Here is a 25,552-nt window from a genome sequence, read left to right as displayed (position 1 = left end):
TCTAGAACCCTCACTTTGTTTTTCAGCGTCCATCGTCTCTCATGGTTCGTCTCCCCCTCCCACTTACCCCCTTTCATTCTTCCCCTCCTGCTGTCTTTTTTCTTTTTTCTTAACATATCTTGCATTATTTGTTTCAGATGTACAGATCTGTGATTCAACAGTCTTGCACAATTCACAGCGCTCACCATAGCACATACCCTCCCCAATGTCTATCACCCAGCCACCCCATCCCTCCCACCCCCCACCACTCAGCAACACTGTTTGTTTCCTGAGATTAAGAATTCCTCATATCAGTGAGGTCCTATGATACATGTCTTTCTCTGATTGACTTATTTCACTCAGCATAACACCCTCCGGTTCCATCCACGTCGTTGCAAATGGCAAGATCTCATTCCTTTTGATGGCTGCATAATATTCCATTGTGTATATATACCACACCTTCTTTATCCATTCATCTGTCGATGGACATCTTGGCTCTTTCCACAGTTTGGCTATTGTGGACATTGCTGCTATAAACATTGGGGTGCACGTACCCCTTTGGATCCCTACATTTGTATCTTTGTGGTAAATAACCAGGAGTGCAATTGCTGGATCGTATGGTAGCTCTATTTTCAACTGTTTGAGGAACCTCCATACTGTTTTCCAGAGTGGCTGCACCAGCTTGCATTCCCACCAACAGTGTAGGAGTGTTCCCCTTTCTCCACATCCCCGCCAGCATCTGTCGTTTCCTGACCTGTTAAATTTAGCCATTCTGACTGGTGTGAGGTGGTATCTCATTGAGGTTTTGATTTGGATTTCCCTGATGCCGAGCGATGTTGAGCACTTTTTCATGTGTCTGTTGGCCATTTGGATGTGTTCTTTGGAAAAATGTCTATTCATGTCTTCTGCCCATTTCTTGATTGGATTATTTGTTCTTTGGGTGTTGAGTTTGATAAGTTCTTTATAGATTTTGGATACTAGCCCTTTATCTGATATGTCATTTGCAAATATTTTCTCCCATTCTGTTGGTTGTCTTTTGGTTTTGTGGACTGTTTCTTTTGCTGTGCAAAAGCTTTTTATCTTGATGAAATCCCAATAGTTCATTTTGCCCTTGCTTCCCTTGCTTTTGGCGATGTTTCTAGGAAGAAGTTGCTGCGGCTGAGGTCGAAGAGGTTGCTACCTGTGTTCTCTTTTAGGATTTTGATGGACTCCTGTCTCACGTTTAGGTCTTTCAACTATTTGGAGTCTATTTTTGTGTGTGGTGTAAGGAAATGGTCCAGTTTCATTCTTCTGCATGTGGCTGTCCAATTTTCTCAACACCATTTGTTGAAGAGACTGTCTTTTTGCCATTGGACATTCTTTCCTGCTTTGTCAAAGATGAGTTGACCATAGAGTTAGGGGTCCATTTCTGGGCTCTTGATTCTGTTCCATTGATCTATGTGTCTGTTTTTGTGCCAGTACCATACTGTCTTGATGATGACAGCTTTGTGATAGAGCTGGAAGTCCGGAATTGTGATGCCACCAGCTTTGCTTTTCTTTTTCAATATTCCTCTGGCTATTTGGGGTCTCTTCTGGTTCCATACAAATTTTAGGATTTGAAAAATCCTATTTTTTTGAAAAAGGTGGATGGTATCTTGATGGGGATTGCATTGAACGTGTAGATTGCTCTAGGTAGCATTGACATCTTCACAATGTTTGTTCTTCCAATCCATGAGCATGGAACGTTTTTCCATTTCTTTGTCTTCTTCAATTTCTTTCATGAGTATTTTATAGTTTTCTGAGTACAGATCCTTTGCCTCTTTGGTTAAATTTATTCCTAGGTATCTTATGGTTTTGGGTGCAGTTGTCAATGGGATCGACTCCTTGATTTGTCTCTCTTCTGTCTTGTTGGTGTATAGGAATGCCACTGATTTCTGTGCATTGATTTTATAGCCTGCTACTTGACTGAATTCCTGTATGAGTTCTAGCAGTTTTGGGGTGGAGTGTTTTGGGTTTTCCACATACAGTATCATATCATCTGCAAAGAGTGAGAGTTTGACTTCCTCTTTGCCGATTTGGATGCCTTTGATTTCTTTTTGTTGTCTGATTGCTGTGGCTCGGACTTTTAATACTATGTTGAATAGCAGTGGTGAGAGTGGACATCCCTGCCGTGTTCCTGACCTTAGGGGAAAAGCTCTCAGCTTTTCCGCATTGAGAATGATATTCGCTGTAGGTTTTTCATAGATGGCTTTTATGATATTGAGGTATGTACTCTCTATCCCTATACTCTGAAGAGTTTTGATCAAGGAAGGATGCTGTACTTTGTCAAATGCTTTTTCTGCATCTATTGAGAGGATCATATGATTCTTGTTCTTTGTTTTGTTAATGTATTGTATCACGTTGATTGATTTGCGGATGTTGAACCAGCCTTGCAGCCCAGGGATAAATCCCACTTGGTCAAGGTGAATAAACCTCTTAATGTACTGTTGGATCCTATTGGCTAGTATTTTGGTGAGAATTTTTTCATCCATGTTCATCAAGGATATTGGTCTGTAATTCTCTTTTTTGATGGGGTCTTTGGTTTTGGGATCAAGGTAATGGTGGCCTCCTAAAATGAGTTTGGAAGTTTTCCTTCCATTTCTATTTTTTGGAATAGTTTCAGGAGAATAGGTATTAATTCTTTGAATGGCTGATAGAATTCCCCTGGGAAGCCATCTGGCCCTGGGCTTTTGTTTGTTGGGAGATTTTTGATGACTGCTTCAATTTCCTTAGTGGTTATAGGTCTGTTCAGGTTTTCTATTTCTTCCTGGTTCAGTTTTGGGAGTTGATACATCTCTAGGAATGCACCCATTTCTTCCAGGTTATCTAATTTGCTGGCATAGAGTTGCTCAGAATATGTTCTTATAATTTGTATTTCTTTGGTGTTGGTTGTGATCTCTCCTCTTTCATTCATGATTTTGTTGTTTTGGGTCATTTCTTTTCTTTTTGATAAGTCTGGCCAGGGGTTTATCAATCTTGTTAATTCTTTCAAATAACCAGCTCCTAGTTTCATTGATCTGTTCTCCTGTTCTTTTGGTTTCTATTTCATTGATTTCTGCTCTGATCTTTATGATTTCTCTTCTCCTGCTGGGTTTAGGCTTTATTTGCTGTTTTTTCTCCAGCTCCTTTAGGTGTAGGGTTAGGTTGTGTATTTGAGACCTTTCTTGTTTCTTGAGAAAGGCTTGTATTGCTATATACTTTCCTCTCAGGACTGCCTTTGCTGTATCCCAAAGATTTTGAACAGTTGTATTCTCATTTTCATTCGTTTCCATGAATTTTTAAAATTCTTCTTTAATTTCCTGGTTGACCCATTCATTCTTTAGTAGGATGCTCTTTAGCCTCCATGTATTTGAGTTCTTTCCAACTTTCCTCTTGTGATTGAGTTCTAGTTTCAAAGCATTGTGGTCTGAAAATATGCAGGGAATGATCCCAATCTTTTGGTACCGGTTGAGACCTGATTTGTGACCTAGGATGGGATCAATTCTGGAGAATGTTCCATGGGCACTAGAGAAGAATGCGTATTCCGTTGCTTTTGGGATGGAATGTTCTGAATATGTCTGTAAAGTCCATTTGGTCCAGTGTGTCATTTAAAGTCTTTATTTCCTTGTTGATCTTTTGCTTAGATGATCTGTCCCATTTCAGTCAGGGGGGTATTAAAGTCCCCCAGTATTATTGTATTGTTGTCAATGTGTTTCTTTGCTTTTGTTCTTAATTGCCTTATATGATTGGCCGCTCCCACGTTAGGGGCATAGATATTTACAATTGTTAGATCTTCTTGTTGGATAGACCCTTTAAGTAGGATATAGTGTCCTTCTTCATCTCTTATTACAGTCTTTGTTTTAAAATCTAATTTGTCTGATATAAGGATTGCCACCCCAGCTTTCTTTTGGTGTCCATTAGCATGGTAAATGGTTTTCCACCCCCTCACTTTCAATCTGGGGGTGTCTTTGGGTCTAAAATGAGTTTCTTGCAGACAGCAGATTGATGGGTCTTGTTTTTTAATCCAGTCTGCTAGCCTGTGTCTTCTGATTGGGGCATTGAGCCCATTGACATTCAGGGTAACTATTGAAAGGTATGAATTTAGTGCCATTGTATTGCCTGTAAGGTGACTGTTACTGTATATTGTCTATGTTCCTTTCTGATCTATGCTGCTTTTAGGCTCTGTTTTTGCTTAGAGGACCCCTTTCAATATTTCTTGTAGGGCTGGTTTCGTGTTTGCAAATTCCTTTAGTTTTTGTTTGTCCTGGAAGCTTTTTATCTCTCCTTATATTTTCAATGACAGCCTAGCTGGATATAGTATTCTTGGCTGCATGTTTTTCTCATTTAGTGCTCTGAAGATCTCATGCCTGTCTTTTCTGGCCTGCCAGGTGTCTGTGGATAGGTCTGTTGCCAATCTTATGTTTCTACCATTGTAGGTTACATATCTCTTCTCCCGAGCTGCTTTCAGGATTTTCTCTTTGTCTCTGAGACTCTATTAGATGTCGGTGTGTTGACCTATTTTTATTGATTTTGAGAGGGGTTCTCTGTGCCTCCTGGATTTTGAGGCCTGTTTCCTTCCCCACATTAGGGAAGTTCTCTGCTATAATTTGCCCCAATATACCTTCTGCCCCTCTCTCTCTATCTTCTTCTTCTGGGATCCCAATTATTCTAATGTTGTTTCGTCTTATCGTATCGCTTATCTCTTGAATTCTACCCTCATGATCCAGTAGTTGTTTATCTTTCTTTTTCTCAGCCTCTTTATTTTCCATCATTTGGTCTTCTGTATCGCTGATCCTCTCTTCTGCCTCATTTATCCTAGCAGTTAGTGCCCCCATTTTTGATTGCACCTCATGAATAGCCTTTTTGATTTCGACTTGGTTAGATTTTAGTTCTTTTATTTCTCCAGAAAGGGTTTCTCTAATAACTTCCACGCTTTTTTCAAGCCCAGCTAGTATCTTTAAAGTCATGATTCTGACCTCTAGGTCCGACATCGTACTAATGTCCGTATTGAGTAGGTCCCTGGCAGACGGTACTACCTCTTGTTCTTTTTGCTCAGGTGATTTTTTTTCGTCTTGTCATTTTGTCCAGAGGAGAATAGATGAATGAGAGAACAGAATGCTATCAGGTTAACAACGTCTCCAGCAAATACACTCTATACAAATTAGAAAAGACCTGAAATCAGGGCACAAGAAAGGGAAAGAAAGAAGAGAAAAAAAAAAGGAAAAAGAAAAAGATAAAAACAAACAAAAACAGAACAAAACAAGAAAAACCAGAATATGATCAAATATGATCAGGGTAGTGCATAGATCAGTGCCGCACACTAGATTTTGGGCGTATTTTGGTCTGTTAGAAGAAAGTGCCTGCTAAAATTTTAAAGGAAGAAAGACTTATATATGTACAAAATAAGGGTTGATACAATGAAGGGATGGTAGATGACTCTAAAGGTGATAATTATAAAAGATTTTATAAAAGAAATTGATACGATAAGTTGTTTGAAAAAAGAAAGAAGATTTAAAAAGGAGAGAATGTGATCAGGTAGGAGACTAGAACAAAGCCATACATTAGTTATTTAGGGTATATTTTGATCTTTTAGAGGAAACTATCTCAACATTTTAAAGAGAGAACAACTTATATATATATGCCAAAAATAAGGGTAACTACTATGAAGGGATAAAATATGACTCTAAAAATGAAAAATAAAAAAAAATTTTTTAAAGAGGGATTGATAAGATGTTGGTTGAAAAAGGGAAAAAGAGAAATTAAAAAAAAAGTTAAAAAAATTAACTTTGAAAAACTAATGAATCATGGTAAAAAAAGCCATGAATTCTATGTGCAGTACTCCCCTAGCGCTGGAGTTCTCCTATTCTCCTTGATCGGTAAACTTGGTCTTGGCTCGCTGGCTGTTCGTGCTGATCTTCTGGGGGAGGGGCCTGTTGCTGTGGTTCCCAAATGTCTTTGCCGGAGGCGGAATTGCCCCGCCCTTGTCGGTCCGGGCTAAGCAAGCTGCTTGGGTTTGCTCTCGGGAGCTTTTGTTCCCTGCAAGCTTTCCGTAGGGCTTTGGAGGACGACAGTGAAAATGGCAGCCTCCCAATCTCCACCCGGAGGAGGTGAGAACTCGGGGCCCCGCTCCTCAGTGCGCCCCCAGAGAAAAGCAGTCAATCACTCCCGTCTCCCCGGTCTCCGGCCGCACTCCGCGCTCACCCGGCCTGTGACCGAGCGTTTCTATCTCTGGCACCCGACCCCGTGTGGAGTCTCCAAACCCAGCAGATCCCTGCGGTGCGCTCCCGCGCCGCTCCTCCCCGGGGGAGGAAGGGGAGTCTCCCCGCATCTGCCGCTTGTTGGGTCCCTGCTGGGGGAGCAGTGGCCCGACTGGGCCGCAGATCACAGTCTATGGCCACCCCGAGCTGAGAGCCCGCGCCTCGGCTCCGTCTCTGCAGCCGGCTTCCCCGCTCCGATCCCTGGGAGCTCTGCCGCACTCAGGCTCCCCCGGTCTTTCTGTGACCCCGAGGGTCCTGAGACCACACTGTCCCGGGAGGGTTCCACCCCCCGCTCAGCCACTGTAGCGATGTCCCTCCGCGGAGCCGACTTCTAAAAGTTCCGATTTTGTGCTCCGCGGCTCTAGCACTTGCCAGAAGCGGCCGACGGAGGCCCCCTCCCCCACCGTCTATCCTTCGAATATCGCCTCGGATTCACTTCTCCGCACGTCCTACCTTCCAGAAAGCGGTCGCTTCTCTGTTCAGAGAGTTGTTGCTACTCTCCTCTTCGATCTCCTGTTGAGTTCGTAGGTGTTCAGAATGGTTTGATCCCTATTCAGCTGAATTCCTGAGACCAGACGAAATCCAGGTCTCCTACTCCTCCGCCATCTTGCTCCGCCCATGTCGACTGAGTTCTTAAACCTTGAAGATTAAGGAAGAATTCTCCTTCTGTGGTACTGTATTTTATTTATTTTTAAAAAAATATTAGAGAGAGAGCGAGCACAAGCGGGGGGAGAGGGAGAGAGGAGCCGACTCCCGGCCCACTGGGATCATGACCCGAGTCCAAGGCAGACGCTTCACCAACTGAGCCACCCAGGCGCCCCCTATTTACTTTTAAAGTAGGCTCCATGCCCAGCGTGGAGCTGAACACGGGCCTTGAACTCACGAGCCCGAGATCAAGACCTGAGCTGAGATCAAGAGTCAGACGCCCCACCGACTGAGCCCCCTAGGAGCCCCCCAGGTGCTGTATTTTAGATGAAACTATTGTGTGTGTCAAATTTCCTTGTGCCAACTGGATTGTGCTTATGTAGAGTGACTTCTTGGCTATATGCTAAAGATGTCATTAAATCTGGAATAAGTTGTCAATATCTCGAGAGCAGATATGCATGTGGCAAACTTCACAATTGACAAATCTATGTCAAGGGTATATGGGGCCCCGGTGCTGGGCACAGCAGGGCCTGCAGGCCACTGGGGGCTTCCTCTGGAGCCTGCTGAGGAGGGAGAGGACACTCACTAGCTGCTGTGTTGGCAACAGATATCAAGAGGCAAGAGCAGACGGTCAGGAGGCCGTCCAGGGATTGTCTCGATTCAAAGGAGCAGGAAAAGTGACTCAAAGTTCAAATCCGGGTTAATTCAAAGGATTTACTGACTAATTGGATACAGGGTGTGAGGGGGAAGGGAGTTAGAAGTGACTGCAAGGTATTTAGCCTGGGTGATGGGAGGACAGGGGTCGCCATTTCCTGAGAGCAGGAGGAGTGGTGCGTCCCAGGACTTGGTCTGCGCGGAGTCATGAGATCCTGTTTAAATATCCGGGCAGGGGCGCCTGGCCGGCTCAGTCCGTGGAGCGGCTGACTCTTGATCTCAGGGTCCTGGGTTTGAGCCTCCTGTTGGGTGTAGAGATTACTTAAAATCTTCAAAACAAACACACAAGGGTTGTCACAGACAGCCGGCCATGTGAATATGGAGAATTGTGTAGAGATTTAAATGTGGGAGTCTAGGGGCGCCTGTGTGGGTCAGTGGGTTAAGCATCTGCCTTCGGCTTGGGCCATGGTCCCAGGGTCCCAGGATCGAGTCCCGCATCGGGCTCCCTGCTCAGCGGGGAGTCTGCTTCTCCCTCTCCCACTGCTACTCCCCCTGCTTGTGCTCTGTCAAATAAATGAACAAAATCTTAAAAACAAATGTGGAGTCTAAAGCGTGAGAAGTAAGTGTGTGAAACTGTGAGGAACAAAGTTGTGTCAAGATAATTCAAATGTGCACAAGTTCACTCTGTGACACATGAGTGAGAAGTACAGGCTTAGGCTGACAAGGACCCAGCTGAGGTGGCACGGGCTGTACTGAAACACTAGGTACCCCGTATGTGCAGAGGGGGGATCCGGGTGGGCATCTAGACCCACACAGGAAGTGGGGTTCCCCATCCCTGGGAATGCCCACCAGATGGGCCCACCCGTGTTGGGGGGGAATGAAACCATCAAGCAGGTGTGCCCTGGGGAGCAGATGGAAGGACCACCTCCACCTGAGCATTACATGGCGTGCAGCCCAGGGTCCTGCTCACATGCCTCGGAGTTCTGTGCCTGTGCCCATCTGCTGGGGGCTGGGGCCACACAGGGCAGTAGCACGTGCCCCCTCCCTACAGCGTCTTGGTTTTCACTCTGGTTCTCTGGCCAGCAGAGGCTTGAGGACAGAATAATCAGTTTTATTTATTTTTTAAAATTTTGAGAGAAAGAACCCTCATAAGCAGGAGGGAAGGGGGAGGGGCAGAGGGAGAAGCTGACTCCCTGCTGAGCAGGGAGTGGACCTTGATTTCAGGACCCTGGGATCACAACCAGGCAGACACTTAACCGACTGAGCCCCACAGGCGCCCCCAGAATAATCAGTTGTATAGAAGACAACTTCTGGCCCTTAAAGAGCTGTCAGACAGTTACAGATTGTGGAGACCATGAACTTTAAGCAGTCGAAGATAAAAATTTAAGTTTCATTTCATCTTTAAAAAGATGAAATATTAAAATATTAATCTGTTGATATATGAAGTTATTACATAGTTTCAAGTGCCTAAATTTTTTTTCCCCGCAAGACCAAGAATTTAGGTTGATTTTATTAAAATAATTGTATTAAAAAAAAGCAGTCACTCAAACTCAATGTGTGGCATTCTCCTTCACATCTTGATAGTACTTTTTGGGGGGGAATAGTATTTACCATTTTAACTAGATGATATATACTATTTATTATTTATTAATTTATTTATTATGAATTCTAAGGGGTTCATCAGGTCAAAGAACATTCATCCTCCCGTGTTCCGGCCAGGCCTTTCAAGAAAACACCAGTGGTAACACCTAATGCTGGCTGAGCATTTACTGAGTGGGCTGAGGTACGCTGTCTGCTGGTGCTGCTGGTTATGGATCCCCTAACTTTATTAAAGGGTTAAATGATGGGATTGAAGTTTTATCAAACCAGACCACAATATTAAAATGTGGTAATTCTTTTTATTGTTTTTGCTTTTCAGAAAAATTAATACTTGACACCAGTCTTTCCTGAAGTTTTAAGTCAACTGTTCAGTGTTAACAAGAAATGAATTTTTCTACTGAATTTACAGAACATTTGTTAAATAGTTTCTTTTTCTTCATTATTTATTATGCAACATTCGAGGATAATACGGCTGTCTTAAGACTTCAGATCTGAGAAATCTATGGCAAGACTTTTAGAAAGTGCATTAGTCAAGGTACAATTTAAATATGAATATACACATATTCCATAACCCAAATCTATAACATGGACTATAGTCTTTCTCCCTACAATATGGCCTGACTTTGTAGAACACTGGATTTCAACTGGGGGCGCCTGTGACCTCCAGGAGCCATTTGGCATCTGGTGTCACCGTGACTGTCACAGGGGGAGGGGTGTTAATGGCTTTGAGTGGGTAGAACCCAGGGATGCTGCTACACATCCTACAACACACAGGATGAATTCTCACAACAAAGAATTATCCAACCCAAATGTCAACAGTGTCAAGGTTAAGAAATCCTGTTGTAGAGTATCACCCAATTGACTCAATTTCCATTTTACAAAGAACCTGCCTGTCCACTGTCATTTGGAAAGCACACGTTACTAACTAGCAAAACCTATTTAAAAGATTTAACCCGACCAGTATCATTACCAAAAGCGAAGTCTGACTTTTGGTATCAAGGTACTTCCAGCATGATTAAACCACAAAATCAGCTTAGAATGACAGAAATCAGGATATATACCATTTAATTTCCCTTGAACCTGCTCTACGTTTAATCCGCTCATATGGAAAGTTAATTTGGACTATTTTGAAGTAGCTAAGCAAATAGTTCGCACTGCACATTCTTCTAGACTATGATAAAAATGTAATGATTTATAAAGCATTTGGTAAAGAGCAAAGTTCTCTACAAGTGTGCTGATAGTATTTATCACAACACACCGAAAATGAAGAGCTTCATTTATTTTTTGGAGTTTGTCAGGACCATGTGATTAGACAGGTAACATTAATTTGCCCCTGATATTACAATAACCTCTCACAGATGTCTTTTACAAATAGCGGTGCACACATATGGGGTGTGTGATATAAAATTAACAAGCTGGTTGTATTTTCCATACAAATACTGGTTGTAAATTATCAATGTTTCAAGTGACGAATTCTTATGGGGAACCAAATTTTTAAAGAATTATGTTAAGTTTACTAAGTGGAGAAATTTCTCAGTATTTTACTAACCATTCATTTTCACATTCACATTCTATGTATTTTATGGTCAACAAACTGATTCAAATGATTTAAATTATCCCACCATTTAAAGAGGAAATCATTGGCAATAATCTGAAACCATGGAGTTAACTTAATTTCACCACGGGCTGCGTTTTTCAGAAGTTCTCTTAGCTCTTCCTTTGTCACATAACAGTAGCTCTTAATCTCATTGGGATCTGGATTCAAAGTTACGTTCTTCCTCACAAACAGAATGTAATCAATTTCATGTTCCCCCCAGATACCATCTGACTGAGCCTTGTAGTGAATTCGTGTTAGGTAATTAATTTCTTCTGGAGGAACCTAGGATGAAAATAAAACAACAGCAAAAACATCAATAACACAAGTAATGTAAATCAGCCCACCACATTTAAGTAAGATCCTGAACAACAGAACCATAGTTTTAGAATTAGAACTCTTAAAATATTAATCTGTTGATGATATATGAAGATATTATGACATAGTTTCAAGTGCCTAAATTTTTTTCCCCACAAGACCAAGAATTTAGGTTGATTTTATTAAAATAATGGTATTAAAAAAAAAAGCAGTCACTCAAACTAAATGTGTGGCATTCTCCTTCACATCTTGATAGTGCTTTTCGGGGGGGGAATAGTATTTACCATTTTAACTAGACGAGATATACTTTATTTACTCAGGTCTTATTTAAAGAGGACAATCCCAGGAAATAAAGATTATTTCAATTTACCCCATCAGATTTGTAGTTTATATTTGTAAGGATTTTCACAAGAAAACTATCATCTTTGATCTGCTCAATTATAAGAATAATCAACTTTATATACTGGTTAACAGACCAATCCATTTTAACACTGAGCTAAATCTTCACAAGTAATATGAAGAAGTCAAAACTTAAATAATCTTTAACGGAGGTGCTTTCTAGGACCAATAACTCACAAAGTTATAAAGCAGAGACCTACCTTAAATTTAAAATTTTAATGAACATGTTTTAACGTATGTTTGGATTTCTAAACAAGATTTCAGCTTGTACAGTTGTGTAGTAAAATTGGTTACCTCTTCCATGGGAATTCCTAATTCAGCCTTTAATCGCCTCTGGGCCGCTCGTCTTACTCCAATGGCCTCTTTTTCTTCCAGCTCTCCGGGATTACTTAACGGATGACTACAGCAAGTGTTGGTAAAACAGCCTGGAACATGTTAATACACATGTAGATTAACTTTTCCTCCAAATAGGTCTAAAAGATAAAAAAAAAAGTTTTAAGAGTAACAGAAAAACGAAGATTTCTAAATCAGTTATAATGAGCTATGGGTAATCAGTCTGTGAAACAGACAAGTGTAGGTAAGTTCTTTATTAACGCAGTCTTAACCAGAAAGATCAAAGAGTGTAAAGACAAACCTACAGCACAGATGGAAATATACATTAGAAATCTACGTGAATATACACATGCTAGCCATCTTCACTGCTGGCTCATTAGCTTGTGCTCAAGGCACACACGTCTCTACGCGGAACATGAGATGCTGCCATCCACAGGCTTTCCCTCTGACTTTGGCTACCAAGCACGCCCCGGACCGAGTCGCGCGGGACCCGGCTGCCTACAAAGGAGTCCGGGCAGAAGCACGCTCACCTGGAAAGGTGATTTTAGCGTCCGACCTCTGCTGCAGCAGGAGCTTATCCTCCGTGTTGAATAAGAAGACGCTGAAAGCTCGATGTAATAACCCTGCGCGCCAAAGAAGGGAGATTACTGTAAGACAGCAGTTACCTGCCCCTTTCTCTACCTACGGTCCAGAGCCGCTGGAGCCTGCCGCCGCCGCCGCCGCCTACTCAGCGGGCCTCCGCCGCGCCCGGCCCCGCACCTCTGTCTATGTTCTCGTTCAGGTGGCAGTTCCGCTTGGTCTCCGCGCCGATCCGACGGTCCTCCTCATCGATGAGGATGCACATCTCCGCCAGCAGCTGCACCTGCTGCGCGTCCAGCTTGTCCACGTCACTCTCCGGCATGCTGGCAGCCCGCCGGGCCCGGCCCGTGACCCTGGCGCCGACAGACGACCGGGGCTCAGGACGCCCCCGGCCCCGGGAGAACCACCACCCGGGCCCCGGGGGACCTCCCCCCCACTCCCACCCGACACCGAGGGCCCCCCCGGGAGGGGGCGGCTCGGCGCCCGGGACGCCGCGCAAGCGGGCGGCCACACTCGGTGCCCCGGGCCCGCGGGGACCGGCCGGCCGCCGCCCTTCCCCCGCCGGCCTACCTCAGGCTGCTGCCCTCTGCGTACCCCCGCTCCGCCGCGTTTTGCTCCCGCAGGCTCCGCCCCCAGGCCTGGGGCCCGCCCCTTCGGGCCGCGCGCCCAACCTGCAGGGCCCGCGCCAGAGCGCGCCACATGCTTCGCGGCCAATCGCGCGCCGGCCACGCCTGACGCCACGGTCGCGCGAGGGCGTGTGCAGGGCCTCCGTCACGGAGGTTCCGCTCTTCCCTCTGCCCTCCAAGCGCCGCTGTACGGAGCTCGGGGCCTTGCAGAGCCTTTTCCAGGAGGCCGCCCGGAGACGGAGGGCGGAGCGAGCGGCCCCGACCACACCCGCTAGTCCGCGCGCCGGAGGCGCCGAGCCCCGCGCGAGCGCACGCTCCAGGTGCCCGAGCGCTCGGGCCCTGAGACGTCGTGACGTGTGTGCGCGGGGCCTTCTGCGCAGTTAGCGGACCGGCAGGCTGAGCTCCCGCCGCCCCGGGGGCGGGCTGCAGGAGGACCGCGCGGGACGGCGCGGTGCGTGCCCTGGCTCGGAAGGCCGCGACGCCCGCACGCCCGCACCGTTCACCCCTCCCCGAACCCCCCTCGCGAAGCCCACGCCTGTACCCCATGTCACACCCGCCCTCCGGCCCACACGCAGACCCAGCACATCCCCCTCTCACACCCCTCACCCCACAGCCCATTAACAAGGCCTTGAAAAAGGCAGCGTGATAGTCTTCTAGGGACTCAACTGCCTTGATGTTAATACTTTGCTCAGGGCAAAAGGCAACCTCTGCCCAAACCCCCAGGATCCTGGGAGTCTACTTTAACATATAAAAATTCCTTTAGAAATTTTCTTTGTCCCTAAACCCCCAAAATACATGTTGGCAATCACCTCCCCCCGCCCCAAGCATATGGCCCAATATACATCTGAAGGGTCTCACGACTAAGGTTTTACTAGACAGTAATACACAACCTTTTCCCAACAATAGCTAGCCTCCTCAAAGTCCTGGAAACCGTGCTTCCAAAATTCCTTAGAGACACGCTATCCCCAACCCCCTCCCAACTTGAAAGTGTATCATGAACCACTCCTCACGACCCCGGTGCAGCTCTTTCTGCCCATGGGTCCCGTCCCTGTGCTTTAATAAAACCACCTTTTTGCACCAAAGACATCTTAAGAACTCTTTCTTGCCTGTGGGCTTCAAACCCTCATGCCTTTCCTATATCAAAACCACAGCAATGAACATTTTATACTGTTAAATTAACATTCATTGCTTTGGACTAAATTTCGAATGCATATTTTCCCACGCATGATTTTGTAATATTGGGTCACTTGGAAAATATTACTTCACTAATTAAGCAGATCTTGCAGATGTTGACACATTTCATTACTCAATACCAATCACCTTTAACATCACCACTTTCATCAGAAAAGTCCTGTGGCGCGTGGGTGGCTCAGTCGTTAAGCATCTGTGCCTTAGGCTCAGGTCAGGATCCCAGGGTCCTGGGATCGAGTCCCATATCGGGCTCCCTCGGAGCCTGCTGGGAGCCTGCTTCTTCTTCTCCTTCTACCTGCTGCTCCCCCTCCCCCGGCTTGTGAGCGCACACGCTCTCCCTCTGTGAAATGAATAAATAAATAAATCTTAAAAAAAAAAAAGTCTTTAAGCATTGGGAAGTCGTCAAGCCCCCGGTGGGCAGGCAGGAAACTAGCTACGTCCCTTTCATCAAAGTCCTCTCTGTGCCCCATGGCTCCTGGGCGACTTCGCAAACATTTATTTTCCACCCTCCTATGAGTTGCTCTCCCTTTTAAGTCCCAGACCCACTTCTCCTAGGTTCAGGGTGACCTATGAACCTTATTTCGACTGTCTTTGGAATCTCTCACGTTTATGTGGATTCTCATACGTGCATAATTTTAATTAAATTTGATATTCTCCTGCCAATCTGTCTCATGTCTTCCACCAGCCAGAGGAACCTTGAAGGGTAGAGGAAAACGCTCCTCCTGGTGAAATGTTTGCCACAACCTCCAAAGTCTGAAACCCTTACAGAAGGGTTTCTTAGGGCTAAGCTGAGCTTTTACTAGATGTGTAAATGACTTCAGGGCTTATTCTAGTTTGTGGTTATTTGGGTCCCAAAATGTTACATGTTTCTTGTGCAATCATCTTACGAGGGCTTCTTGAATTTGAATGGCGAGCTTTCGTTTTTAAAGGAAGGAGTGAGAATGTTGACCCACGTATCAGGAAACCGTTCTCTTGCTTTCCACGTACTGTAGGTCAGCTTTAACGCCCAGGCAGAGTCGTTCGTAAAGAGGGGGGTGGGCGCTCATGAAAGGTCTCCAGGCCATTGCGTCCCTTGCCAACCTAGATCAAAGACGAGTAAGTCCCACCTTTTGCAGCGAGCAGCTGATTTTGTTTTTTCTTTTTAGCCAATGGCGAACAAATATTTCAGAAAGGAAAGTGGATGAGTCATCCTCTGCAGATGAAGCTGAAATATTAATAGTTCTACCTCCACCGGGAGCCCGTGCGGACCGGCAGCCTCCGCCACAGCCCCGCGGGGAAGAGTCGCGGCCGGCAGCCCTGCGGCCGCGGGGAGCACACAGGGCTGGACGCCCGTCAGCGGTCCCCCCGACCCGAGCCGATGGACGCGAACCCGTGGGGGTCGAGGGCCCCCGCGGGAGCCCGCCGCAGTGAGTACCGGGGGCCGCGCCCGCGGGGCTCCCTGCGAGTGCCGGCGCCCCGCTCCTCCCAGTCCGCGGCTCGGCTCTCCCGGGCGCACCTTCGGGCGAGCACCTACCCGCTGGGGCGGGGGCGGGCAGTCACGGGCGCTGAGCAGCGCCGCCGCGGCCCCCCCTGCCCCCGGCTCCCCGCGCGCCGGGGCGCGGCCAGAGCGGGCGGTCGCGGGACTTCCGGCGCGAGCGCAGGACGGGGGCTGGACTTCCGGCGGTCGCGGCTGAGACGGAGGCCGCGGGAGGGACTTCCGGCGCGGGGCGGAGGTCGTCGCGGGACTTCCGGCGGCCTGGGCGCGAGGCGAGGCCGGAGCTTCCGGCTGTGCCGGAAGTGCAGGGCGTCGGGCTTTTGCCGGGTCGTGGGGCCGCGTCGGGGCGGAGATTCGGTGTCCTGCGTCTCCCGGTCTGTCGCGGGCGCCGTGGGGTTGGGAACGGGCGCGCTGCAGCGCAGGGCCCGGTTGGCATTGGGGGTCGGCGGGCACGGCGGCGGCAGGACAGGTGAGTGCCGGGCGGTCATCTTCCACCCCCGAGGGGCACCCGGGGTGCGGGGCGCCGTGGCCTCCGAGCGGGACTGGGGGCGTGCCCGCGGGGCCTGCGGCTGCCCCGCGCCCGCCCCCCACCCCCGACCCCGCGTGCCCTGGTCCTTGCTGTCGGTGGAGGGCTGGGGTCGGCCCGGGGCGGGGGGACGGCGCCTCGCTCAGAGCCCCAGGTTACGTGGTGCGCAGGGGCGGAGAGGTCCGGTCGCGCAGCCTCGCAGCAGAGGCTCCCGTGCCCGGCCCGGTCAGCTGAAGCTGAGCTTGTCGTGGGGAGCGCGGCGGCCCGGGAAGTTTCATCTGTGTCCGTTCCAGCGAACGCCCCGTAAATCCAGGATGGTGGCCTCTGAGGTGTGACCTTAGAAGTGTCCCCGGAGTGGTGTGCCTGCGAGGTGGGCCCGCGCCCCCGGAGTGTCTTCTCCGCGCCCGGCCGCCGCGCTCTGCACGCTGCGCGCGGGCTGGGGCTCCGCAGGGCTGGCGCGGCCTGGCCTCGGGGCAGTCGTGCGGGCGCCGTGTCCTCCTTGCGCTGGGCCCAGCCAGCGGGGAGAGCGGCGGACCCCGGCCGCACTGCACAGCAGCTGCGCGACCTCTCCGAGCCGCGTCTTGATAGTGAGAAGGGCACGTTACGGTGTGTGTGCCACGCGTTCTTGCAAAGTCCTGGACACGGGAGAGCTTCGGCGAGAGCGCTTCCTTCCTCTTTTCTCAGCCTCTTGGCACCTTCCTTCGGGTGGCCCTGGTAGGCTGTTCACTTGCTTTGCACTTGCACGTGAAAATCTTGGGGGTCATCTTCCGATTAGTGGTGTCCCCCAGTTCACTGTGTGGATGAGGGACAAAACAGTGTCCGCAGGTTAAGACCGATGGCACGTTTCTGCAGGGGCCTCTCTCCATAGATGCTGCGGAGCAGTTGAGGTTGCTGTTGGAGCCCGCCCGGGATTGGCAGCACAGCGCTGTAACAGTACGGTGTTAGGGAGAGCTGGACTGAACGGCGGGTGGAAAGTCACATTTGATGCTGTTAAATGCCGCACACAGATTACATTGTTTAATCATTCTTTTGCATAAAGTTAACGTTCGTGAAATTAAGTACTCAAGTGTTCTTTTCTTGCTAAAAGAAAATGTTTAAAAGTCCCACCGGGTATGAAATTGTGAGTAATGTTTTGTACATGGGGTCGTGTGTGTGTGGCACATGAGTTGTGCAGACTTTATATTAAACCTACTTATTTGAAGGGTGGGTTAGGGAGGTTGAGTTTTTGGAGGGAACTATTTATAATTCCTTGAAAATAATGTTTTTTAAAAAAAGTAGGATTTTTTTTCCATAAACCTGTTCAATGCCTTATAATAGTGGGTTAGTACGAATAGTTTGAAGAAATATAATTATCTTTTGGAATTTCAGATATTTGTTTTTGATTATATTTAGGTAAAAGGCACAGCTTTTAACATTGGTTACAATAGATTATTTTTAGAGTAAAGACATTTTTTTTTCCCCTTTACAGTTCTTTTTTTTCTTCTCCCTGCCCCTCAGGGCCCCCTTTTTTTCCTTCTCCCCTTTACAGTTCCTTTTTTTTTTTTTGTATTTTATTTATTTATTTGACAGAGAGGGAGAGAGCACAAGCAGGGGGAGCGGGAGGCAGAGGCAGAGGGAGAAGCAGGCTCCTTGCTGAGCAGGACCCTGGGATCTTGACCTGAGCCGAAAGTAGCTGCGTAACCCACGGAGCCACCCAGGCGCCCCTCCCCTTTACGGTTCTATGACCAGTTTACTAAAGTGTTTGGCCTGTTGAACACTTGGGAACTGTGCCTCACAGCGTTGTTGGAACAATAGTGGCTGTTTTTACTGACCCTTGTGAGCCTCACAACACACCTTTTGGAGCAGTTCTTCTGTCTCAGAGGGACCTGCCCATCCGTTACCGTGTCTGCTGTACTTTCTAACTGCACTTCCCTCTTTGTCTAGCTTAGAGTCCATGCTTTATCAGTTCAGTATTCCTTTTGCAAACACCTGCAATTTCCTTGCCTCTCTCTGTGATCTCAACCTGAAAACACCCTAAACTTTTCAAACATTTATATAGGATTTATACTAATACTGATCCATGCTGAGGTGAAGGGGTTTGTTCTCCCCGGAGGGTCTGGTGTGAAGGGAAAGGTGGTGTTGGCACCAGGGTGGACTGCTGGAGGAGGGAGAGGATGTGAATGAAGAGGGCAAGAGTAAAATTTTAAAAAAGGTTCAGGAAGAAAATTGTGTTGGAAAGATTAACAAAAGAAAAAGAGGAAATTGGAAATAGGTTATAACGAAAAACTAGAGGATCCTGCCACTCCAGTTTCTGAAGAATGGTGAGTATGGCTGAAGACCCGAGTGGAAGAGGCAGAACTTGAATTCACCAGGTCGTCTTCAAGTGTTAATAATACAGTGCTTGGCACAGGCATTATGACCCCATCGTTGAGATGGCACTTCACAGGGCTTAGAAGGGTCTTAAGGGATAAAATCACTCCGGATGAAAAATCTCCATTTGATGCCAGGTTCTTGTTCCAGATTTATAATCTGTAATTGTGAAGTGTACGTATTTGGTTGGAAATGGATCAGTGTGAAAAGATAACCAGTGTAATGGACTGTGTGGTGGAGTGACAAAAACAAGCAAAGGCCAGAACAACACTATATGGGGTTCATGGGGGGGAGGGAGGTTCAAGCCTCAGTGCAAGGCAGAGGGTGAAGATTTGTTTATTAAAATTTTATTTATTTAAGTAATCTCTACACCCCAATATAGGGCTTGACCCTGAGATCGAGTCACACACTCTTCCAGCTTGAGCCAGCCAGGCACCCCCAGAGGGTGACGATTTTTAAAGTTAGTTGTATAGAAGACTGCTTATTTCTTACTGAAGGTGTAGTGTCTGGAAAGCCAGTGGTATGATACTGAAGACAGAAAATCATTGATTCAAAACCTACAACTTTGAGGGGCGCCTGGCTGGCTCAGTTGGTAGAGTGTGAGCTGGCTCTTGATCTTGGGGTTGTGAGTTTGAGCCCCATGTGGGGTGTAGAGATTAAAGAATAAAAACCCGAAAAGCCTATGACTTTGAGGTGAAAGGAAGGTAGGTGTTGCCCTTCTTGCACTTTATATAACCAACTTGTGAATCTTCAGAATGTGCTAACCTTCCCACTGATACTTAGCAGAGTATTTCCACTGATGCAGGTCTTCAGAGAGGAAAGAAAAGACCTTTACTCTGTTACTTACTTGATTGAAATGTCTGCAGATAAAGTCTCCTCTTTATGGCTCCATTAGGATCTTTTTCACAGGGTTTTGATATTTTCCTCCTTTACAAAATGTGACTTAGAAACGGCAAGGTAACTGTTAAATTGTGTTAATGATTTTGACAACTGAGATGCTTTATGAACTTACTAATTTAAATATGTGTAATCACTGAAAAAGAGTTATGTCTACCTTCTTCTTTTTATGAAGAATATAGTTTCTGGGTAAGGTTCCATTAAGTCAGTTTGGTTTTTTGGCCAATTTTTTTATGTGGCACAGTTAAATAGTTCTAAATGTTTCCATTAAAAAAAATTACTGAAATACTCTTTTAAGTGGTTTAATATGAACTGTTTAACAGTTTAGTTTTGTTATATTCAAATTTGTCAAATTTAATATCAATGTAATCTTTGTGTCTATAAAATTCTGCCAATTACAGATTCTGCCATTGTTTTGCTTTATGTCTTTATTTCAGCCATCTCTAATTTCTGTAGCTCAAAATTTTCAGACCTAAATTTCATAAAAAAATTTGTTCTTTAATTTTTCAGTCAAAAATAATTTTTCCACTGGGGCACCGGGGTGGTTAAGGCATCTGTTGGTTAGGCATCTGCCTTCGGCTCGGGTCATGATCCCAGGGTCCTGGGATCGAGCCTTGAGAGCCCCACATCTCTCCCTGCTTGTGCTCTCTCTCTCTCTCTCTCTGTTAGATAAATAAATAAAATCTTTAAAAATAATTTTCTGTCTACTATGAAAATGAAACATGATTTAAGATTGAATCAGTTAATTAAAATGATTCTACTTTAAAAAAATAATTTTTCCTATGTCATTTGAGGGAGTGCCAGTTTTATTACTTGTTGCTTATTTCTACCCATAATGCTCATTGTAAGGTGTTTTTTTTTTTTTTTTATCTTATTAAGAATAGTATTTGGTAAGTCATAGACTCTGGAGGCATGATGGGGTCAAAATGCCTATCTCCACTTTCAGTGTAGACCTCTCCCAGATTTATAAATTTAGCCCAGTTCTCTTTTCATCTCTAGACCTGTGTACTTCCTGCCTCTTCTGTGTTTTAGATGTTCAGAGGCATTGCAAACATAATACCTTCAATATTTAATTCTTGATTTCTTCTGCAAGTCTGCTGCCTCAGTATCTCAGTATCTCAATAATCTGATCTCTTTTTCACCTTCTTCTTACCTCAGAAATGAGGGCTGTTCTTGACACCTCTCTTCTGCCCCACCTGCCCTCCTCACCCCAAATCCATTCATGTACCCCTCTAATCTTATGGATCATCATTAATTGCCTGTACTGCTTTAGTAACTTCCTAACTGGCTTCCCCATTCCTAGTCATCTGATTTTTCCATGTGTTTTCTACACAGCAGGAAGAGTGATTTTTCATGCAAATCTAGTGTCACTTATTTACGACATGGCTTCGTTTTTGTTTTAGGATAAAATCTAAACTTAAAAGACAGACTCTAAGCCTCCCTCTACCACTTGTACTGTTCTCTCCATTGTTTGCTATGCTTTAGCCACATTATCTCTTTTTTAGTTTTTCTGGTTAATTAGTTTCATTCCCAGCTTAGGGTATTTGCACATGCTGTTCCTGTTCTTGGAATACCCACTCCCCCTCTCTCTTTCCACATGGTTAACACTAATTCTTCAGTTTCAATTTAAATGTCAGTTTCTTGGAAAAACCTTGCTCTTTAGCTTGCGTCTTCTCATAATAGTTGTGTATCTTTCAGAGCAGTCACCAGAATTTATAATTTCTCTAATCAATTCTGAGATTACCTTTAAGGTCCATCTTATAACTCTAAATAACATGAAAGTAGGGACCAAGTCTGTTTAGTTCATTGCTGTATTCCTAGTACCTAATGCGTTTATGAGCTGAAGAATATTTGGTGTGTGACTTAAAGAAAGAAAGAAGTGCTGTTGCTGTCCCTGCTTTTAAAGATGACAAAATTAAGCCTTAAGAACGTGGTTAAGTAACTTGACCAAGGTTACACAGCTAGTTGGGGATAGATGTGTTCATTCATTCATTCATTCACTTATACATTCATTAAATATTTTGGGATGTATTTATGTCAGGCCACATGGTCGGCCCTACAAGTACCATAGTGAGCCCAAATAATGTCCCAGGTGGGGGACATCGGTGGTGTTGTGGGGGAAACATTCATTAAGTGAGTAAACCACAAATAAAATCTAGGTGTGGAGGTGGCAAGGATCATACAGTGCTGTGACTAGCAGTGGCCAAAGGAAGCTGTTTTGAGGAGGTAACATTTAAGCCGAGGCTTCATGGTGAAGCCGAGCCAATGCTTTGAAGAGTTGGGGGTGGGGGTTGCATGGCTCTAAAACTAATTAACTGTTGTGCTCTTCTTTGGATTTTATTCCTAGTAGGTGTTTAACTTAACTGGATTATTTATATCTATTTTACTCCGCTATGTATTTGAAGTGGCAAAACTAGTTCCATTCGCTGCCATTTTTTAGGGAAGCAAAATGTTATTCATTGTATAGCCAGAATTTGTAAATGGAGTAATGTGTGATGGATTAAAGGTGTCTACAAGTTCTTTCTCATTTTTCTTTCAGTAGGTTAAGTCTGTTTGCCCTCCACTTGAGTCTGTGTTGCCCTTGTGATTTGCTTTGACAAATGGAATATCCAAAAAAGTGAGAGAAATAGAAGATTAAAAAGAAAACCAAATGAGAATTTTAGAGATAAAAGAAATACGGTTATTTTATTCCTATGTCCCCCTTTTTTTTAGATTGGATAGTTGAATGTGGTTTACATAATGCTATAGAAAATTAGGTGATAATTTTAATAAATTCACAAATTTTAGAGTTTTAAACCTAAAAACACAGAATTAGTTAACCTATTTGAAAGTTTTTAGTGTGTTGTAAAGCACGATTTACTTTCTTATTGCCATTTTAACACAAGGTCTACACATGTATAATATGAGATACAAAAGGTCTCTGATTTTGTACTTATGGAAGGGTAGAGCAGAGGTATTTCCTTGTTCCACTAAGTATATCTAAGGCAGTATACATAAAACCCATAGAAGACTGAAAGGTGGGGAGAAGGGGGTATAGTGATACTGGTCTATTGGGGCCTCAGAAGTGGCACAGAGCTGAGTTCCCTGGATTTTCTTTTTTGCCTCACACACCCCAGACTTGGGCCTGAAGAGGTAACAACCCAGCAACACCAAAGGGCTCACCTCAGAAGACCAAGAAAAGCCTGCTCTCTAGTCAAAAGACCAGGAAAGGGAAAGCCCCGGAGACAGAACACTTTTAGAAAACACTGCAGCGCCCACCCTCATCACTCTTCTTGTCTAAGGCTGGATGGAGAATCTAGGCTTTCACCCTCGACAAGCTGTGTTGAGGTGACACTCTCTGCTGGGTGGTGTCGGAGAAGGCTGAGTGAGCAGGTGGGATTCTCATCTGTGTTGGGTGATGAAAACACGCTCTTCCTGCTGGGGTGGCATTAGGGGAAACCTAGTAGGGATTCAGGAATTTCACCACCACTCGGTGCCGATGAGGCCACGTAGGGTATAGTGACAGGGACCTCTGGTGCAGTCAAGATGGTGTGAGTGGAGGCCAAGGGAGAGGTTGAACTCTCACCCCACTCAGCAGCAATGAGGCGTATCTCCACCCAGGGTCAGTGGAGGCTGAGCGGAGAACCCTGACTTCCAGATCTCCACCTTTGCAGTCCACCTGGCAGAAACGAGAAATTGTTGGGACATCATCGTTAGAGGCCTGCTGTAATAGAAGACTTAAATCAGACCCCGGGTCAACATGGAACCCAAAATGTTGAGGCTTCAGTTGAAAATTATATGTCATATGAAGAACTGGGAAAATCTCAGTTTGAATGAGAAAAGACAACTGACAGCAACACAGAGATGTCGCAGATGTTAGAATGATTTGACAGGGATTTTAAGGCAGCCAAAATGAATATGTGTCAGCGAGCAATTAGTGACGTTTGAAACAAATGAAAAAACAAAATCTCAGGAAGAAAACAGGGATATAAAGAAACAAATGGAAATTTAGAACTGAAAAGTATAATTGAAATGAAAAACCCAGTGGATGGCTGACCAGCAGAATGGAGAGGGTAGAGGAAAGACTGAATAGAAATTACCCACCTTGAACAACAGAGAGAAACTAGCCTGGAAGAAAGAGAACGTAGTATCAGGGACCTGTGGAACTTTGACAAAAGACCTATCGTTCTTGTTACAATCCCAGAAAGAGGAGAAAGACGGTGGGGCTGAAAGTGTATTTGGAGAAATACTGGCTGAATATTTCCTAAATCTGGCAAGCCATAAACCTACAGAATCAAGAAGCTTAATGAAACCCAGACAAGATAAACTCAAAGAAATTCATGCTAAGACACATCGTAGTCAAAACTTCTGAGAACTAAAGACAAAAAAGCAGTGAGAGAGAAATGTCACTTTACCATTAGTGGAAAAACAATTTGACAAGTGGATTTTTCATCAGTGACCATAGAGGCCATAAGGAAGTGGCATATTTTTCAAGTGCTGAAGGAAAAGAACTGTCAACTCAATTCTGTAGCAAGTGAAAACCTCCTTCATGTGATCAGTCACAAGCAGACCTATCCTAAGATAATAGGTAGCGGAATTTCTTTCAACAGAACGGAAATGACAAAGCAATGTGGGAACACCAGGAAGGAAGTACAAACAACGGAAAGAGGAAACATACTGGTAAATTCAGCAGATACTCATGTTTGAAGGTTGAAGCATAGCTCTTGATGTTCTCAGTGTATATAGAGGAAGTATTTCATTTGACTGTTACAAGTGCAAGGAGTTAGGAAGGTAAGGTTTCTATATATTACCGTGAACTGGTAAAATGTTGATAATCAGACTGTGACAGTTGTGAAAATTTAAAGATTTTATTTATTTATTTGAGAGAGAGAGAATGAGAGATAGCACGAGAGGGAAGAGGGTCAGAGGGAGAAGCAGACTCCCCGCTGAGCAGGGAGCCCGATGCGGGACTCGATCTCAGGCCTCCAGGATCACGACCTGAGCCGAAGGCAGTTGCTTAACCAACTGAGCCACCCAGGCGCCTTGATAGTTGTGAAAATTTAATACCTAGAACAATCACTAAAGAAAGTTACACAAAAGAGGTAAACTCAGAAACTATACTGTAAATCAAAATGAAATTCTGTCATGATCCCAGGGTCCTGGGATGGAGCCCCGCATCGGGCTCCCTGCTCCGCGGGAAGCCTGCTTCTCCCTCTCCCACTCCCCCTGCTTGTGTTCCCTCTCTCGCTGTGTCTCTCTCTGTCAAATAAATCTTCAAAATGAAATTCTAGAAAATGTTCAAGTAACCCACAGTAAGGCAGAAAAAAACAACAAAATGAGAGAACAGAGATTGACTTCTATACTAGGAACAAGTGGGGTTTACTTGTATGTGCAAATTTGGATTAGCGTTTGAAAATCATGAGTGTAATTGATCTGTTAACAGGCTAAAGAAAAGCCACACCATTAGATGATGCAGAAAAAACAGATGACAAAATTCAACGCATTTGTGAGACTCAGGAAGGGGGGAGCCTTCTCATCTCAGTAGACAAAATCTACAATTGACCTACAGCTAGCATCATACTTAATGGTCAGAAACAGAGTTTTTTTACCTTGAGATCAAACAAGGATGTTTGTTGTCACTGTTTACAGCATAGTACTGGAATTTCTAGCCAGATCAATAAGAAAAGGAAATAAAGGCTTACAGATCAGAAAGGAAGAAATAAAACTGTTCTTTTTTAAAAATTTTATTTATTTATTTATTTATTAAAGATTTTATTTATTTGACAGGGAGAGACACAGTGAGAGAGGGAACACAAGCAGGGGGAGTGGGAGAGGGAGAAGCAGGCTTCCCGCTGAGCAGGGAGCCCAATGTGGGGCCTGATTCCAGGACCCCGGGATTATGACCTATCCCGAAGGCAGACACTTAACAACTGAGCCACCCAGGCGCTCCTGTTCTTTTTTTTTTTAGATGGCATAATAGTCTACATGAAAAATGCCAAAGAATCTATAAAAAATCTCCTAGAACTCATAAATGACTTCAACAACAATGTAGGATACTAGCAATTAACACAAAATGGAAATAAAAATACAATGTTATTTAACATTACTCAGAAAATAAAAGCACAGACTTCATTGTAAATTCGAAAAGGCATATGT

The 25,552-nt window shown here is 45.1% G+C and overlaps 2 protein-coding genes across 7 annotated transcripts in view; one reads left to right on the top strand and one right to left on the bottom strand.

The window, feature by feature from the left end:
* Window positions 1-10,390: 10,390 nt before the first annotated feature.
* Window positions 10,391-13,288, bottom strand: LOC114217765 (isopentenyl-diphosphate Delta-isomerase 1). Its single transcript, XM_028114725.2, has 5 exons — window positions 12,925-13,288; window positions 12,535-12,707; window positions 12,306-12,398; window positions 11,737-11,867; window positions 10,391-11,010 (listed from the first exon to the last, which is right to left on the bottom strand). Exons 1-5 carry the CDS (start codon window positions 13,053-13,055, stop codon window positions 10,696-10,698), a joined length of 843 nt encoding a protein of 280 aa, XP_027970526.1. The 5' UTR covers window positions 13,056-13,288; the 3' UTR covers window positions 10,391-10,695.
* A 2,149-nt stretch (window positions 13,289-15,437) lies between these two features.
* WDR37 (WD repeat domain 37) overlaps window positions 15,438-25,552 on the top strand; it is a 62,558-nt gene continuing 52,443 nt past the window's right edge. The window contains exon 1 of one of the 6 annotated variants that reach the window (XM_028114724.2): window positions 15,438-15,577. The gene's annotated coding sequence lies outside the window, so the exon portion shown is untranslated. The other 5 variants (XM_028114719.2, XM_028114720.2, XM_028114723.2 and 2 more) reach the window with 5 other exon arrangements.

Source organism: Eumetopias jubatus, unplaced genomic scaffold (assembly GCF_037043125.1).
Source record: "Eumetopias jubatus isolate StellerSeaLion01/CBP00866 unplaced genomic scaffold, mEumJub1_p1.0 scaffold_8, whole genome shotgun sequence".
Lineage (NCBI taxonomy): Eukaryota > Metazoa > Chordata > Mammalia > Carnivora > Otariidae > Eumetopias > Eumetopias jubatus.
Note: the sequence above shows the minus strand (reverse complement) of the source record. Positions and strands in the feature narration are given on the sequence as shown.